This window comes from Triticum urartu, chromosome 7A (assembly GCF_056163025.1).
Source record: "Triticum urartu cultivar PI428250 chromosome 7A, HENAU_Tu73, whole genome shotgun sequence".
NCBI lineage: Eukaryota > Viridiplantae > Streptophyta > Magnoliopsida > Poales > Poaceae > Triticum > Triticum urartu.
This window is the reverse complement of record NC_141879.1, coordinates 151,472,764-151,491,087: the sequence shown is the minus strand read 5'-3', so window position 1 is coordinate 151,491,087 and position 18,324 is coordinate 151,472,764. Positions and strand designations below refer to the sequence as shown.

At 43.4% G+C, this 18,324-nt stretch overlaps 1 protein-coding gene across 1 annotated transcript; it reads left to right on the top strand.

Annotated features, from left to right (window-relative positions):
• The first annotated feature begins 5,530 nt into the window (after positions 1-5,530).
• On the top strand, positions 5,531-6,594 carry LOC125522329 (26.2 kDa heat shock protein, mitochondrial). Its single transcript, XM_048687389.2, has 2 exons — positions 5,531-5,808; positions 5,929-6,594. The coding sequence occupies exons 1-2, from the start codon at positions 5,595-5,597 to the stop codon at positions 6,360-6,362; spliced, it is 648 nt and encodes a 215-aa protein (XP_048543346.1). The 5' UTR covers positions 5,531-5,594; the 3' UTR covers positions 6,363-6,594.
• Positions 6,595-18,324: the final 11,730 nt, after the last annotated feature.

Sequence of the window (18,324 nt, the reverse complement as noted above, 5' to 3'; positions counted from 1 at the left end):
CCGAATCATAGACAGGACGAGGGCCGACGGGGGCGGATACCAAAACCATCGCACTATATAAGATGCAATAATAAATGTAAGAAAATGATACAAGTATCTATCTAAACATACAAGTAAGAATATTTTTCCTTTCAGAAAGAAGATAAGAACAAGAGGCTCACCACGGTGGTGTCGGTGATGAGATCGGCGCGGGTGATCGGGCGGTGAAGACGGGGACGGGGCGTGACGGACCGCTAAATCTAGACAAATCTCGAGGAAAATGGAGCTTGGAGGTCGAGCTTCGAGAGGAGAAAGCTTAAGTAGTGTGGCTCGGGCATTCCATCGAACACCTCATGTGCATAGGAGGTGAGCTAGAGCACCACAAAGCCCTCTCCCCCTCGGCCAGAAAAAACAGAGCACTGTGCTCTGCTCTTGCGCGAGGGGGTATATATAGGCACCTCATTGGTCCTGGTTGATGACATGAACCGGGACTAAAGGGAAGCCTTTGGTCCCGGTTCAAGCCACCAACCGGGACCAATGGTGGTGGGCTAGGAGCGAGGCCCATTGGTCCCGGTTCGTCCCACCAACCGGGACCAAAAGGTCCAGACGAACCGGGACCAATGGCCCACGTGGCCCGGCCGCCCCCCTGGGCTCACGAACCGGGACCAATGCCCACATTGGTCCCGGTTCTAGACTGAACCGGGACTAATGGGCTGAGACGGCTTGGACCATAGCCCTGTTTTCTACTAGTGGGGTTGCCCCATGGACATGGTCTCTCTAAGGGTTCTCCGTAATTCCCCAATACTTTGCAAAGGCGAGGAACCGAGGCTTTTACTGTCACCTCAAATTACCCCAATATCCCCAACTATCACAAGGACTGTAAGATACTTCACGACACAAAGGCACAAACGTTCTCCTCTCAACAGTGGCGAAGGCCACTAACTTGAATTGTGAACAGCTAATATTCGATCACAACAAATATCATAAAGGGTTCAACCATATCCTCAAGAACTAGTACAACTACTTAATCAAACACATGAAGGTTAGGGGCAAGTTACAAGCCGGTGAAGGGAGAAGGAATGGTGGTGATGACGAAGGCGCAATGATGATGATGATGGTGATGGTGATGGTCGCGCCTGAGATGATGGAGATGGGGGCGCCAACTATGGTGGCGGTGCCGACGCGAGGGCACAGACCTGATGGCCGGTGCTCATGGTGGTGGAGCCTCCTCCTTCTTCCCTTGTTTGTTGTCCCTTCTTCTCAGGTGTGGAGCAGGAATGGAGATGGCTTGTGGATGAATGAGATGTGATGGAATCCAAGAAAGAGACGGCGGCTTAGGTCGTAGATGATATATATGGAGCCTCCCTAGCCTCCTCTCTTGATGGGCCTCATACAAGGGCTCTCAATGAGCCAAATCCTCTCCCAATCTCTTCTTTACGAGTTAAGGATCTCGTGAGATTGAACGGGGACAAAATCGGTGAAGAATCCCGTATGGAAGGGCAACTTTAGGAGTTGGGTGCATGTCAAATGACCGCTGAAACGACCGCGTGCGGTCGTTTAGAACACTACCTTTCAATCTGTCCTTCTTTGGTAAAACAACTATCAATTCTTCATACGAACTCGAAATTTGACGTTCTTGGGCTCGGAGCAGAATCTTTCTGAGCTCGGAGAACAAAGCATCGAAAGATGAACAAGAGTCATATGGAATTATGATCGACAACAATTTGCCCATCGGTCAAAATTCTCGTCATAAGTGATGTCTACATCAATGGCTGAGAACTAGGCTTGAGTCTCGAAAAATCGATGCGCTTTCCTCATCCATTGTCGATCTTGGTCATAGAAGAAAAAATGTCTTGGTCTTGGGGGAGCGGGGCAAGTCCATACCACGACAGGGTAAGTTGACTGTCGTCTAAGTTGTAGCCTAGCTGAAATGTTTCAGACTTGCACGCCGCGCCCGTGCTGAAGCCTGTGCGTGCATATATGTTGTTTTCTATTTTAAGATGAGAGAAGAAATGACAATGGGTTTTAGGTCGAGCTCATTGCAATGCTTTATACAGAGGAAGACCTTTCATAAAGACTGTAACCCTTTGATCATTGCATATCTCTATTAGATTTGACTATAGAAGATTAATTGTGAAGCGATATGCAACACCATTCACGTAGGGAGAGTCTCCTTTTCCTGCATATTTGAATGCTTGTATGGCTTCCCAATGATCAGGGAAAGAGAGAACACTTTTTTTGTATGGATGATTGGCTATAATTGCTTCAGGAGGTTGCCTGGCTATCAGAGAGCGAGACTGAACAATGAATGGATAGTGCCACATGGAACACAGTCTTGTGCGGAGCTGCACATCACCCATGAACACATCTTTCAAAAAATTATTGCCGGCATTCATTGTACAATGCATATGCGGAAAATCAATTGATAGTGAGTGTTTCAGTAATGCAAGTAGTTCAAAGGAAACATTAATATTGATTAGGAGAGTGGCCTAATTTACAATCTAAACGTGTATAAAACTTGATCTAAAAGCTGATAGTTTCATTCTATATGCCTTTTTCCTGTCACAACATGGCAAATATTAGAATAAACAATAGAAATAATCATTTTAAATAGGAAAAGGTTAAATTTGGTGTACAAAGCTTAGATATGCGGGAGAGGACTATGTTGAGTTGAAAATAATTAATTGTAGCATTCATAAACTGAGAAATGGTGCCTAGGGATGTTGAGCTGCATAGAAATTGGCATGAAGGCGCAAGAGGTTGGACGTGGCTTGGGCTTGATGCAACAATGGTTTGATGAAAAGCTTGAACCCCGCATGCTCAATAGGGTTTGCCCCAATGGCCGCATTGCGGAGCTCCGGGAGGCTAACACCATCAAGAAATCCTCCAGGTGGAAACAATGAACCGAGAACTGATTCCTAGGGATGTTCATCCAAACAAAAATCGCCTCGCCTGCCTTGGAGCATGAGACCGGTGGCCTTGCACCAACCACATAAACCACACCGTGAGCCGAAGTCCATGCTCCATGTCCAATCCATCACTGGTGACTGGTGGAGGATATAGGTCTCACTCCGGCCTGCCAGTGAAGATTCCCATGTCCACATGGGAGGGATCTTGGGCGCAAATGGGGAGGATAGCACCACCGGTGCCTCCTGCTTAGGCTCCAACATAACCCTGCCCATGAGCCTGATAGACAGTGAGGCAGGAGCACCGCTAGACATCTTGGCTAACGCTGCCCAATGGATCTCCCCCTCAGGAACCAGGCTCCTAGATCTCTTGCGTTGTGACGAATCATGGCCGACGATGCCACAACTGATGCACTAGGGATAAAAGGTGCAATCCAACTCGTTATGCCCCTCCCGAAAACACTTGAAGTAGAGGCTAAAAAGTTTCGGTGTAACTTTCCCTGCGCTCCTGGGAGGAAGCGGATGAACGTCTCCCCACCGAGCCAGCCTCCTGCTAGTGCCGTAGCGCTCGACGCCCTAGGTGACGCAACACCTTCTAAGGATGAGCGGGAGGAGCTACGTGAATCTGAGAGGCCTAGACCCGAGACCACCTGTTGTTCACGTGAAAAGGTTGTAGAACCGACACCGGGCTGGTCGAACCAGAGGCCATGTGAGCCAGGGGGGTCGAAGGTAGACATACTACGTGTTTTCTTAAAAAAGGTACCACAATATCTGGTGGACGTCAAAACGGAAGGCACCCACGAGCGAACAATTCGTTCGATGGGACGGGGATGATCAAGCAAACTATTTAGTAGCGATATACGGGTGTTTCCATGAGACCCCCAAGTTGGCTAGATAATTATGGTGCAGAAAAAAGGGTTGTGCCAAATATTTGATAATTTTAGAAAAATTGCCATCAACCAAAATTGAAATATGTTCTTATATAGAAAAAGGCATAGACAACATAATTTACAAAGTGCAACAAAAAAAATGCTATGGTAGCATACCAGAAAAATAGGTACATGGCAAAAAGGCCATAGTAAATTATAAAAAAAACAATAACAAAAATTCGTGGTCCAAATTGCAGACAGAGAACATTATGCATGGCAAATTTGCATATTAATTAATAGAAAGACATACGCAGTGAACTTTCCATGCTTTATATTTTCATTTTCAAAAACACGTAGAAATCACACACAGGAAGTTGTCATGATCCAAAAAATAAATACTATTGACATGCTCTCAACAATAAAATTTCCATGCTCTAAAATAATAAAATTGCTATCCTCTTAGTAATAAAACTGGCATGTGCGAAAATAGAAAATCAAATTCCAAAATTGCCATGAAAATAATCGATAAAAATTCTCAAAGCTTTGCCATGGTGTAGCATTACAAAAAAATAGACTAAAATTGCTATGTTTGGAAGTAAAAAATGTTATGAATTTTTCATGGGACCATGAGAATTTTTATCTAAGTTTTTCCATGTGTACAAAACAAAATTGACATCTGAAGCATCACGAAAAGGTATTCAAATTTGCCACGTGGCAAGTTAGCTTTTTTAATATATAAATCTGCCAATTCTTTTTAAAAAAACTGCCATGTACCAATTTTGTGTGTGCATATTTTCTCCCCCTTGTAAAAGTAAAAAAATAAAATAAAAGGAGGATTTGGGATTCAATCACAGGTCTCCGGTGGGTGTCTTTGCTTGGTTAGGAGCGTTCGTGCAACTTTTATGTCCTGCTTACGAGTTTCAAATTTGATGTGGCAGGGCTTCTTGTGCTAAGATCCGTGCATGTGATCAGGTGTTCTCAGGTGGCATGGTAGAATGTTCGCTGGATTTGGATTTGTTACAAATCAGACGTTCCCGATATTATTTTCAAAAAAGAGAGGATAACCTTGGATTTTGTGAGTCATTATAAAAGGTGGATTGTGTAGCCTCAACACGGTTTTATAGTACGATTACTTCATACTTATTATTTTCGTATGGTTATTTAGGTGCCTTGTATAAGCTGAACATACAGAGTTTAGCAAATCAAACAGTGTTATTAGGTTGACATTGTATTAGCATAAGCAATTGAGCTGTCTATTGTTTCCATCCGAGTCCACCAAACGGTACGAATTCTTTGCAAAAGTAGTCCAACTTTGAAAAGCAAATTAGTCGTGCTCGACGTAGCTGAGCAGATCAAAAGTTAGCACCACCCATGCAGGGCCGGTCCTCGTATTTCGGGGGCCCGGGGCGAAACTAGGACTCGGGGCCCTTATTTTGTTAGGCCTCAAAATAGTAATCTCATCTTTATATAGACTCGTTTCTTAGCGAAAATTTTTTTAAGGATACACCATGAAGAGGTGCATCAATAGCATAGAAAAGGAGCCAAGCGGCTGATACAACGCCTTTCGTCACACAGTACACACACCACGACTACAACAACACAACTCGCCTAGTCGAACCTCAAGCCACAATGGCGAGGAGGGAAGACTCACAGATCAAGGGCCGCGTCTCGATCAAGGGCCGGCCCTGCACCCATGTCGCCCTAATCGTATATCAAGCAGCACGAATCGCAAAGCTGTGGAAGGCTCGAGAGCCCAACCGATCTGTCCAGAACCTTCTAAACCAGTTTCCCATCACAGAAGAAGAGAGAGAGAGGGAAAGAAGAGAGAGAGAGAGAGACCATGGCCTCCGCCGTCGTTTGCAAGGGCGAGGGTGCCGCGCCGGCCAGCCTCCTCAAGTCCGGTGCTCCCGTGGCCTTCCGCTCGGTCGACTCCCCCGCCGTCATCGCGGCCCGCCGCCCGTACAACACCAAGGCCAAGGAGGTCAGCCGCTACGACGACGACGACGACGACTACAGCGCCCGCGACCTCGTCATCCCCAGCTTCTTCTCGCAGGGTATGCTTCCGTTCCCTACCCGTGGCGCGCCGTTTCTTTGCGTTCGTGCTGAAGTCTCAACACCGTGAGTCAAATCAGCCCTGTGATCTGCTTTTGGTGTCCTTGGTGTTGATTTTGCAGACGTGCTCGACTCGCTCGGCGCGCCGACCAGCATGGCCCGTCTGCTGTCTCTGATGGAGGACGTCGCATCTCAGACCGGCGGCCTCTCCTCCACCGCTGGTGCTGGGGCGTCGCAGCTCGGACGCTGGGTGGCCAAGGAGGACGACGACGCGGTGTACCTCAAGGTGCCGATGCCGGGGCTGACCAAGGACCACGTGAAGGCGCGCGCGGACAAGAACATCCTGGTCATCGAGGGCGAGGGCGAGAAGCAGCCCTGGGACGGCGACGACGACTCCGCGATGCCGAGGTACAACCGCCGCATCGAGGTGCCTGCTGCTGACGCGTACAAGATGGACAAGATCAAGGCCGAGATGAAGAACGGCGTGCTCTGGGTCACCCTGCTCAAGGTCAAGGAGGAGGAGCGCACGGACGTCTTCCACGTCAAGGTCGAGTAGTCCCAGTGGTTGTGCTCATGGAAGACGCCTTGTTGATGTGGTCATGTTTGGTGTCTTTCTTCCTTGTTTTGCTTCGTTGATCGTCTTGCATCGAGTAGGTGAAGTTGGCCGCGAACTCTGTTAGTTTCCTCTAGTTGGGCATATGATGAACTTGCTTTGGTGGTGAAATTGGTCATGAAATTCTGTTGATTTCCTCAAATTTGGCATATGATGAACTCATTTGGTGCTGAAATTGGTCATGAAACCATGTTGATCTCCTTAAGTTTGGCATATGATGGACTAATTTGGTGCTGAAATTGGCCATGAACTTTATTGATTGTCTCAAGTTTGGCCTGATGAACTACTTTGATTGTCTTAAGCTAGTCTCGCTTGCCTATCTTTCCTCGTTCTTGATTTGTATTGCTTTAAGCTTTCTGTAAAAAGCTGAGCATTCATGCCTATCCTCTAGTTTGACGTCATGGAGTTGGTGGACGGGCGGTTACAGGTTGATGATTTTTGCTTGCTGTTCCGTGAATTTTTTGTGCTTATCCTTGAATTGTTTTTGTGAAATTTTTGCTTGTCTGATCTCCTAGAATTTTCTGTGCTTATCCTCGAGTTTAACTTCTTGTAACAACTGCAATTGTTCCAGTTTGTAGCTGTAGGGTTTTTGTAACAATTGTAACAGTCACATGAGATAGGCGTTTCCTTGTTTATGTCCTGCTTCGTTGATTTTCTCAAGTATAATGTGATTAACTGATTTGGTGGTTCCCTGAATGTTTTGTGTTTATCCTACTATGTGTTTACTTCTTCATATTGTCAACTATACTTTGATGGAGAAGTTGATCCAGAACTCTGTCGATTTTCCACAACCAAAAAAAAAAACGAATGATGAACTACTTTGCTGGTGAAAATTCGTCATTAAACTTTGTTGATTTCCTCTAGTTTGAGGCAATGAACTGATTTGGTAGTGAAACTGGTCATGAACTTTTTTTGTTTAGAAATGGTCAAGAACTTGTTGATTTCCGGAAGTTTGACGTGATTACTTGATTTGTGGTGGATGTGTTGTTTCTGATTGATGTTTGTTCCTCAATGTTCATCCATGTTCATCCAGTCGCATCAGCCAGTTCCTGGAGCGAACCCAAGCAACTGGTGATGTTCGGGCATCTAGTAGCCGCTGCAAACTCTTGAGGAGCTAGTGAAGTTCCACGAGCTGGACCTCCAGCGGAAGATGCCGGCATGATCCGGGCAAAGAATGACGGAGATTTTAACACCCTGAAATTTGGCCCTTTTTCTTCAGGAATCAGGATCAAGTTGGAGTTTCTTTTCTGGGATTTGGTTTGGATCTTCTTTCCCCTGATTTTCTTGGACTTGACCAAATCAAAAACATAACTCAGATAACATACTCTGGTTATCGCCAACCCTAACCATCTGAATAGCTACTTCTCCCAAAATTTTCTCAAGAGTTTTTCTTCTTCTAAAAAGGTTTTGAGCTTCCAAAAACCCTTGAGTTGTGAAGCAACTAGTTTTTCTGTTGCTCTAAAATTCCCAATAAATTTGTATAAATTGTTTGGGTCAAACTAACACTAAAAATGCCACTAACCCACTCAGTAGCTTTTTCTTTTGAGCACACCATCTTCTTCCAGTTTCTGGAACGAATTCTGAATTCTACAGCAAGTACGAACCCTGTATAGGGGTCCAAACTGTCTGAAAATTGGCACACTTTACACCTTAGTCATCCACACACCGACCCTTACCTAGTTTGCTTTGTAGCTGCTGTCAAAGCGAGTGAGGGCTTTTGGCGGGAGACCTCCATGGAGATGAATATTTTGAAAAGTTCAATAATTGCTTTTTTGGAGTTTCAAAAAATTCTAAACATTCATATGAATGTATTGTACATGTGTATAAAATCTGACAATGAAATACATTATGGTAAGAGCTACACAAAAAAGAGAAAATCCTGAATTTCTAATAGTGAACAGTGTTATTCACCGTTCATCAGTTTGAAAGTCGTGATTTGTCTTTTTTGTGTAGCTCTTACCATAATGTATTTCATATTCAAAAATTACACGCATGTTGAATACATCGATGTAAACATGTATGATTTTTATAAAAAAAAGTTGTAACATTAAAATACGTTTTTAGATTTATTTTTAAAACGACCTCCATGAAGGTCGCCTGCCATTGGTGTTTTGCGCTGTCAAAGCTTGCTACCGAAAACTGTTTGGGTTTGCAGAATGCAGTTTCAGTGCACCTGGGACACACGACCACTCCTAGGACCTACTCTGCACGCCTCACGCAACACGGTGCTAAGTACCAAAAATGAGCCAATGCCCTCGGCGTGGGCGTCGTGGTGATCACTCCACTGGCATGCAGAGAGCACGCTCTGCACGCCAGCACGCCAATGACCTGACGGCTTCATCGCGTTCTGCCGTCCGCGACTCGCCATCGCTCGTAGGAGGCCATGCGCATCCCTCCAAGAACCGCCTCGACGCCCTACGACCAGGCCCCCCTAGGCTCGCCGGAAGACGCGGCGCCGCTCACCTATGACGTTCGGCAGTAGTCGTATTCGTCCATAGCCCGGACGGCCCCGGCCACTAGCTCGCAAGCGCTCACCTGAACCCGCCACGGCCCCCACTACGGCCCCGGCCACTAGTCGTCTTCCTCCACAGCTCAGACTTCACTCGCAGCACCTCCTCCCCTCTCTCACACGTCACACAGGCCATCGAGCATGCCATACGGCCTGCCGCCGCGGAATCGAGCGGAGCTCTCCGTTGGGGCACCCGGAACACACCACCACTAGGACCGCCACACCTCACTGACCAAAATCCCCCACGGAGCTTCCCAAGCTGCGATGCTTTGCCGGAGTTCGCCGGAGCCTGAAGACGCGCCGCTGCCGGAGAGGACATAAGCGACGTCACCAGGACGTCTCCGGGGGAGCTACAAGTACGAGGATCGCCCGCTTTGTATCGTTCCAACGCTCCCACCCCCGAGCTCTGTTGTGCCCTCTACGCCGACGAACGCCCGCCAGTGAGACACTGCTCCACTGATTGTGCAATTTTAAACAAAAACCCGACATGTGGGGCCCACCTACCGGCTACTCATTTTCATCCCGAAGCGGCGCCTAAGTGAACGCGTATTTCAGAAATACGCCTTCAACGTGTCCGTGATGGGATTTTCTGTTTAAATCGTTTTTGTTTTATTTAAATTGTTATGTTGACCCAACTTTGACTAGTGATAGCGCCGAATGGCATTCCCTAGAAAAGCAACTTTGACTAGTGATAACTTTTAAACTATAGGTCCTTTTTAGTTGATTATTTTTGCTAAAATTTTCTTATGAAATTCTTTATTTGTTGATTTAATTTGGGATTTATTTGACCCATCTGGAATTTGTGGACAGAATATTTGACTTTATGTGTTATTTACAAAAGAAGTTTTAAATTATTTCCATAAGAAATTAATACATGAGGTGAAGACCAGGAGCTGTGTTGCACTTCACTTGAGCAAGGCAAGCCACCATCTCCATTTGCTTGATGGCATTGCAGGCCATGGTTTAAAAATTACAATTTCTTTATTTTGTGGAAGTAATTAAATTAAGTTTTAGATTATTTTTCTACAAGAATGTTTGCCATGCTAGTGTAATTTATTTAGATAGTAGTTGGACAGTACCATTCACTAGTTTTGAAGTTGATATTGAAGCTTAGTTGATGGATGAGAACTTGTTAGTTGAGAGTAGTAATATGAGTAAAAATGTTGAATAATTCTAGTAGTAGAAGACAACACATTCTATTCTTGCTTTCATGTAGACATGATCATCTTGGATGGACAAACTTTAGTTTTAGAAATGATCATCTGCAGGAAAGACGTTAGAAATAAAAAATGACTAAAAATTGACTAGAAGATTTATTTGTAATAGAATTGAATTCATTATCTAACCCTTCATGGTTGGTTAGTTTGTAGTGCCACGGCATCGAGCCGTTCCTCGTACAGCCACACTTGCCTTAGTGGGAAGGTCCTCGCTCAGTTTGTCACCAAAGAGGGATGTTTGGATGGTCAGTATCCCCTTGCCCGGGGGATTGTCGTCTAGTCACGAGAGCCCAGGTTGTGAGACGTGCACAGAGAAAGTTATTGAATCCCGTAGTGGATTAGTTGTTCCACGGGGTGGGAGGGATCCGGATTCTCTCACACAGGGCTAGCCCGCGAGAGGTTGGTGATACGATAAGAGTGACATGTTGTAAGCGGGTTTTGCCAGACTTCCCGTGCTGTGGGTAAAGTGTACAACCTCTGCAGGGTTTCAAATCTATCCGAATAGCCGATTCCCTCATAATGGTACACACTTCATATGAAGTCACACTATATGATCAAGACCATGTCCAAATTAAACTACGCAAGTGTTGTATTCATGTTTAGTTGGCAGGAATGGATAGACTTCAAGGTAGCCTTGAGAGTTAAGACGGATGATTGGGAATCATGCTTAAAGATAGACTTTGGACTGTTAAATGAGTAGTCTAGGAGAACTATTTTCTAGCTAGCTGTTATGCTTTCTTTTATGTCTTTAACCTGTTTCCTGTTGTTGCCATGTTCTTTTTCGATTGCTTGCTTTTGGATTGTTTGTGTGCTTGTGAGTACATTCAAAGTACTCACTTGGCTAATCATGACGGATGCAGGAGAAGTTGTAGCCATGGACATCTAGTGTGCCAGCTATGAAGTATCCCAGCAGTGTCCCTTTGGATTGGAGTCCCGCGTGAAGGAAATATGCCCTAAAGGAAATAATAAAGTTATTGTTTTATATTTCCTTATACCATGATAAATGTTTATTATTCATGCTAGAATTGTATTAACCGAAAACTTGATACATGTGTGGATACATAGACAAAACATTGTGTCCCTAGAAAGCCTCTACTAGACTAGCTTAACCGGAAAGTTGTTATTTCTGATTATCTGCAAAACCCTAGCGAAATGGTGAACAATATGGTTCGGAGGGTGGTTTTGATCTATGAAACCTTATCATCGGATTGTTATAGAAGTTGAGAAGTTTTTGCCTAAGTTTGCATCAAGAGGTTCAAACAAGCAATGGCCGATATATACTTATCGTCCTAAGAACATGCAAAATGGCCGATGGAGTGTTGACATCGTCCTTAGAATAAGCTATGTGCAAGTTATTTTTTGGCACACAAGCTTTGCCAAAAAACAGGGGGGGGGCATATGTTGACACTAGATTTTGGCATGGTCAAAAACAAAATTAAGATGGCCTAAAATAGAAAAGTGCTCAAAGTGAGAAAGTTCTGTATTGTCAAAAGGAGAAACTTTGATATTTGGACCATAGCCATCCGATCTCATCTCTAAGGCCGAAGTTGTATTCAAAGTACTGAGATTTTGTATTCATAACACTATTTAGCTGATTACGCCCCCCTAAGACGACCTCAAATGGAAAATGTTTCAACATGAAAGTTGTGCGTCTCGTCAAAAAGGTTGATTTTGATATAAAATTGTCCCAATCCGAGTTCGTATGCAAAAATTAGAGCCATCAGAATACATCCCTGTCAGGAGGCAAAAAATGGCGCGCCCCACCAGACACCCTGTTTGGTGGGTAGCATGAATAATATCCTGTTTTGCGTGAGCGATTTGACCCTCAGGATGATATCCGATAAAAAAAGTTCAACATGAAAGTTGTTCATCTTGTCGAAACGGTCAAGATTTTTTTTCCGCTCATTTTCATCCGAGGTCGTTTACCACCTCAAAAATTACTCGCAAGGTGCAGCCAGTTTAAACCGAACAGTTTTGGAAAGTTCGGACAAAACCAATCCGAATTTGACTAGGGTTTTGGACGTGAATCCAAGCATTTTCATTGCACGGGAAGTCCAGCCGCCTCTTATATACCTAAGGGGTGACGGCCGATTGAACAACACACAATCGAACAATCAATCTATTTTTTACCCTAGTTTTACACCTCTCCCTTATTCTTTCTCTCTCGTTCTTCGTTCGTTCTTCATTGAAGGGCAGCGATCCTCAAGGCTCTAGGGGCGGGCGAACCGACCTAGGGCAGCCCATAGCCGCTGCGCGTCCAGACGGGGTCCCTCCCGGGCGCGTGGGGTTTCGAGTCCTGAAAAGCACCCGCCGGATTGCTTGCGTACCGCGCTTCCGGATGGGTCTCCTTCGACGTGAGCTGCGGTGCATCACCGTCGGCATTGGAGGTACATGGTGATGTGTTCGTGTGCGAACACATCTTTTGGCTACTCCGCTGGGGATGAAGCTTTGAACGGTCTTCAGCCCGTTCTTGCTACGAAGAGATCGTCATCAAGTTGGTGCAATCTACAAAGGTAATATGAATACCAAATTCCCCTTTGTAGATGCAAATAATTCATATGTTGTTGCTAGATCACCTAATGAGCATAATGTATTGGCTAGCCCTAGTTTTATCAATCATGCATCTAATTATGCGCAAGGGCTGATGCAAAACAATCTTCATGCTTCAAATTTTTATGATTTTAGCAACATACAACATATGTATTCTAACTCTCATGCATCGGCAACCCCACAAATCCATATGCCGATGAACAACATGGTGAGTTCGGTTAATAAATTTGAAACACCTCATGTTAGAATTTCCAATGCCATGCGAGAAAGTGTTTTACCCTTTTATTCATCAGCAAGTAATGTGCAATATACTAATCCAACCATGCCGATGAACAAGTGAATTGGCCATGTTACTACTAGCTATTTGGCCAGTTATTCTCAACCGTCATATGCTACACCTCATGACAACAATTTTTTAGCACCATACACAACTATAGATGTTCATAATTCGCCTTCACACCGTCCTGGTCATAGCCGAATAAATGTAAATTTTACAGGAGCGATTGTGCCCAATATTGTAGAAGATCAGGTAGTGGTGGCTGCATTGAAGAGTTTGGTCCAAAGTAAGAGGATTAGTGCTCTTTGCCTTGAACAACATGAAAAGGGGCTATTTCTTGATTATGCCCCAATAAAAGCAAGGGTTTTGCAAGAAGATGAATCTTTGCCAATTAATAAAATTGGCGAGAAAAAATATGGTTTTACAACAATGCATATGCCTTCACCTAGTACTACATCATATTATACACCCCCTACACAATTGCAAAATTTTGGCAACACCCGTGTGTCATTGCCAAAAGAATCTAAAAGCATTGGGGGCAATCATATCCGGAGTGGGCTGAAATTGGGAAAAAGCTTAAAGCCAATTTTGTTGCTCGCCGCTAGAAACAAATAGAAAAAGAATTGTCTTAGATAAAAGAAGCATTGCCAATTGGTAGTATCAATGAAAAGAAGGATGATTCGGAACATGAAAGTGCTTCAGTTGAAAAGGCCGAATCAAGTAGTATATATTCCGAACCCATCAAATCCAAAGAGGCAAGAATTATTGAGAAAAAGGCATGGCAAGCATAGCAAAACAACCATGCTTGATTTTTCTGAAGTTAATGGAACCTACTTCCTGCCCTATGAGTTCCGTGCCATAGAAATTGATGAACTTCAATGACAAGAACAAGTAGCCGAACAAAGTTCGGCCGACAAAAATCTTCAATGTAATGATGCACGGAATCAAGAAAAAGATGATGAAGAGGCATTGGGGAGCCATCCAAAGGTGGAGCAAGATATTATTCAAGTCACACCACAATCATGCTCTCCCAACATATTCGAAGAGGTATATTTAGCAAGTAATTTACCTATTTTCAGATCCGGTTAGAACTTTATTGTTGATGCAACTATTAGAAAATACTCATAAGTAATTTTGAAGGACCAATGATGAAGGGTAATTTACTTGTTAGCAATAAAATTGTTACTAAGCATATCGGTCAATATATTGTACCATTCAAAGATACCATAGCGACTTATTACTACAGCCAAAGCTTTTCCCATTGCTTTATCTAAAGTTCATATCAAATTGGGTAGCTTTGCTTATTTCTTACTTGGCTTACGCTTGGTCTCAATTGAGACATGTATGTTCTAATATTTTCATTTTATACATTTAAAGCCAAGGTTAAATTCTGTTGAGAAACCGATGCTAGTATAATATCTTACCCAAAGATATTGGATATAGAGTGGAAAACACAATGCATAGCCGAATGGTGTAATGCAAAATCTGAACCATTTGTTTGCTTAACTCCAAAGCCGTTCTCACAACAAGATCGGATAGAAAATAAAAAGTTTACCTTCAATTCAAGCATGTGTGATCAGATATTTGATTTGTTGCTGAAAATTAATTACATAAGAATTCTTGGTCACCATGTCAAGACATCAATTCAACGACGAATGTATTATAGGTTGCATCATTCGTTCAAACATAATTTTGAGGATTGCAATATGTTTCGTCAAATAGTTAAATCGGCCATTGATAAAGGACGATTGAAATTTGTTAAGAAACCAAGAGATGACCAGTCTATTCCGATTGGTCTCGATGGCAGAAAGTTTTTGCATCAGCTACTTCAAGCCGATCCATTTAAAGAGAAGGTAAAAATTGTAGGTGATGGGATAAAGCTTTCAAGTAAAGAAGTTGTTGAAGAGCATAATGAACATAATCTTGAGGGTGAGAATTCCATCGAAGCTACAAGGGAGATGCCAAGGACTGGGGGGCGGCAAGCAAATCCAAAAGAAAACAAAGGCCGAAATAAGCGCAAGTGTAAGAGATCAAAAATCACCTTCGCTGAACTATTGGATAAATATCAAAAGAAGAGTGAAGAGAAGAATACTTATCGGCCAAATCATGCAAAGAAACCAAGATCACCCCAAGGCGCAAATATGAGGATCGGTATTGGCAAAGTGAGAATTTTAATGCAACATTTTCATATCCTTATTTTGGGCCGCCAATGCCAATGTCGTGGATACCTCCCTATCCCATATAGACCCATATCCATCATGGGACATGTATGATACAAGGACACATTCTCCATCTTATTTTAGACCATCTCACCAATATTATGCAGCTCCGAGAAGATCAACATTTGAAAAATCACATGTTAAAGACCATTTCAATCATAAGGAATCGGTCCAGAGCTCAAGGAAGAAGAAAGAGGTGGTCATGCAAGTTTACTGTGTTAAAAGAGATGGTCGTAAGAGTGCAACTTCAGATTTGACCTCAAATGAAAAAGAGCCAATTAAAGTGTTGACATTGGCTACTAAAGGCAATGAGACAAAGCAACCAATTATTGAGAGTCAAAGTGCCAAATCTGAAGAAAAGAAGTTGAGAGTGCACAAGGACAAAAAGGAATTGTCATTGGTCAAAACAAGAATCACAACCGAGATGCCCTCTCGACTTATCGTATTGGAAAAAGAAGAAATTACAAAATCTTAGTGCACAAGAGCTGAGAAAGAAGAACATGACACGGGTTCCCAAGAGGATCAATCAAAACAAAAATAATGTGCATGCTTCTGTTGCAACAAGTGTTACTGTAACATCCCAAAATTTCAATTTGGAATGTTATACATAGGGCATCCATGCATATCATATTTTATTGCATTTCGTGTTGCGATCCTCGAAATTCTAAGCAACTCAAGGACCCACGGAGAGAGTTGGGGATTTCATGTTTTTCATATTTGATTTTTTTTCAAATATCGAAATAAGGATCATTTGGTTTTAATTATTTTTCCTCTCCGAAAATATTTCATATTAAAATATATTAGAGGAGATAATATGACTTCTCCAAAATGAATGAAATATTGGAAGAAAAATACTAAAATCAAATAAATAATTTTATTTGAATTTTATTGCAATTTTATTTGAATTAGAAAAAAATATGCATTTTTCAAATTGCATTTTAGGGCCAAGAAAATGCTCACTTTATTCTAAATATTCTATTTAGACGGTGAAAATTTGTTTTGGTATTTTTAGATTTTTATTTTATTTTCTAGAATTTTTCTGGCGAAATCAATTTTTTTTAAAAAGTTTTGCTTCGGACCGACAGGGCCGAAAGCCCAGCCGGCCCACTCCGTCGCCGCCGTCGCCTTCGTCCCCGAGCCAGGCTCCTCGAGGGAGTCCGAGCCGCCGCCGACGCCACCCCGTCGCCCCTCCCCCAAGCCGCCACCTCCCCCCTTTAAAAGCCGACCCGGGGCCCTCCCTAGAGCCCCAAGCCGGAGCCGCCGCCGCCTCCCGAGTGCTGCCGCCGTTGCAGTCCTCCGCCGTCGCTGCTGCCCGTGCTCCGCCACTGCCCGCGCCGCTCCGCCGCCGCCTGCGCGCCGCACGCCGTCGTGGCCCGCCCTGCCTCGCCTCACCAGAGCCGCCGCCGTTCCCGATCCACTCCGAGCCGCAGGTTTTTTTGGTTTTAGGTAAAAACCGTTTTTTTACACGTAGATGCGTTTTTTTATTTTATCGGTTCGGTTTTCTCGGTTTAGTTGTTTAGCAGACGTTAGTCTGTAAGTTCGTTTTAACGAATGTTGTTCATCAGTTAGCCGCAGACAGCGAACGTTCATTCGTTAGCATGTTCGTCTCGTTTTATTTTCTAGTGTTTTCCCGCGATTATTTTCGATCGCGATTTCTGCCCTGATCTTCGTTTTAGTTTATCTTTTCGCTCGTTCATCCAAATCAGGTGAAACAAGCGCATAGATCTTCGTCTCGAAGCCCTCTTTCTGTTTAACCAACTTGAACAAGATTTTGGAACTACAAAATTTGACTTTAGTCCAGATTAGTAAACGGATCTTGTTTCTTTCATGGTTTGAGTTTCGTTGCTCCGTTTGATTTGATTCTTTTTGCAAACCGGAGTTCTTCAGTTGAACTTTCTAGTTAGATCTTCTTATTTGAGTTTTACCAGTGCATCTTTGCTTGATTGCTTATGTATGCTATTGTTTGTTTGCGATAGAATTCCCAGAGTGCGAAGCGTGCTACTATGAGTCTTTAGGATTTGCAGATCGTCAGCAAGGCAAGTAACACATTGATCATACTCTTTTTATACCCAGTTTTATGCATTAGTTAGAATCCTCAAACACTTCATGATTAGGATGTTATTAACTTGTGGGTACTGGGAAGTAGATGATGATGTGGAACCTATTACCTATTTTATTATCAAACCCTTGGGAGTTACTTCTACGTTATGCTTATATTGCCATGCTATGCTCGTAGACGTGGTTTGAGTTTGAGTGTATCCATGATAGATGTGAGTTGTTAATTAATGGTTCAACTTAAGGTGGCAACTTTAATACACATCTGGGTGGATTGGTTGTGGGCACATGGAGAATCCAGTGTTGTCCTAGGATATCCCGGAGTACCCGTGTGATCATCCTACGGTCCGCCACCCAGGCTCAAAGGGATCATAAGATTATTCATGCTAGAAACTTCCGTGTGCAACCACAAGCCATTATGGGCTCTGGCATAGTTGAGTATGTTGTGTGGCCTCTTTCAGTGGTAGGCTAGCAGATGTAGAGTGAAAGTAGGTGTAACTATCTACCAAGAGTAAAGAGTTAATGCTTTTAAAAGACTGTGTCTCGGTCATCCGTTTCTCAAACACCATGTAGTGCGAGAAATCCAACGGAGGAGATCGAGTCTTGTGGGGAAAAGTGCGCAAACCTATGCAGAGTGTACAAACTAATCATGGTTAGCTGTGTCCCCGGTTATGGACATCTTGAGTATCTGGTACTTGAATTATTGGTTTGATCTCATCACTCTAAATTAATTTGTTGGGATGTTAATGACTACTTTAATTGGGATTGAGTTGGAGGAACCTTCTCAATGATGTTTCAACCACCATGATAGTTAAATAAAATTTATTCCTTTGTTGTAGGGAAAAACTGGCTTTTCACAAAACATTATAACCATAGAGCCTCCACCAGCCACATATGCATGTAGTGGTAGCATTTATCTATTCATTTCTCTACTGTGTTATATTGCCAGCATATTCCATGTGCTGACCCATTACGGGCTGCAACATATCATGTTGCAGACTTTTCAGACGAGGAGTAACCGCTTGGTCGTTGTCATGCACTCAACTATGCCGTTGGAGTTGATGGACTCACTTTATCT

Coding starts and splice junctions, on each gene's coding strand:
- LOC125522329 (XM_048687389.2), top strand. CDS start 5,595: ATGGCCTCCGCCGTCGTTTGCAAGGGCGAGGGTGCCGCGCCGGCCAGC. Junction 5,809..5,928: donor CCCCAGCTTCTTCTCGCAGG/GTATGCTTCCGT, acceptor TTGATTTTGCAG/ACGTGCTCGACTCGCTCGGC.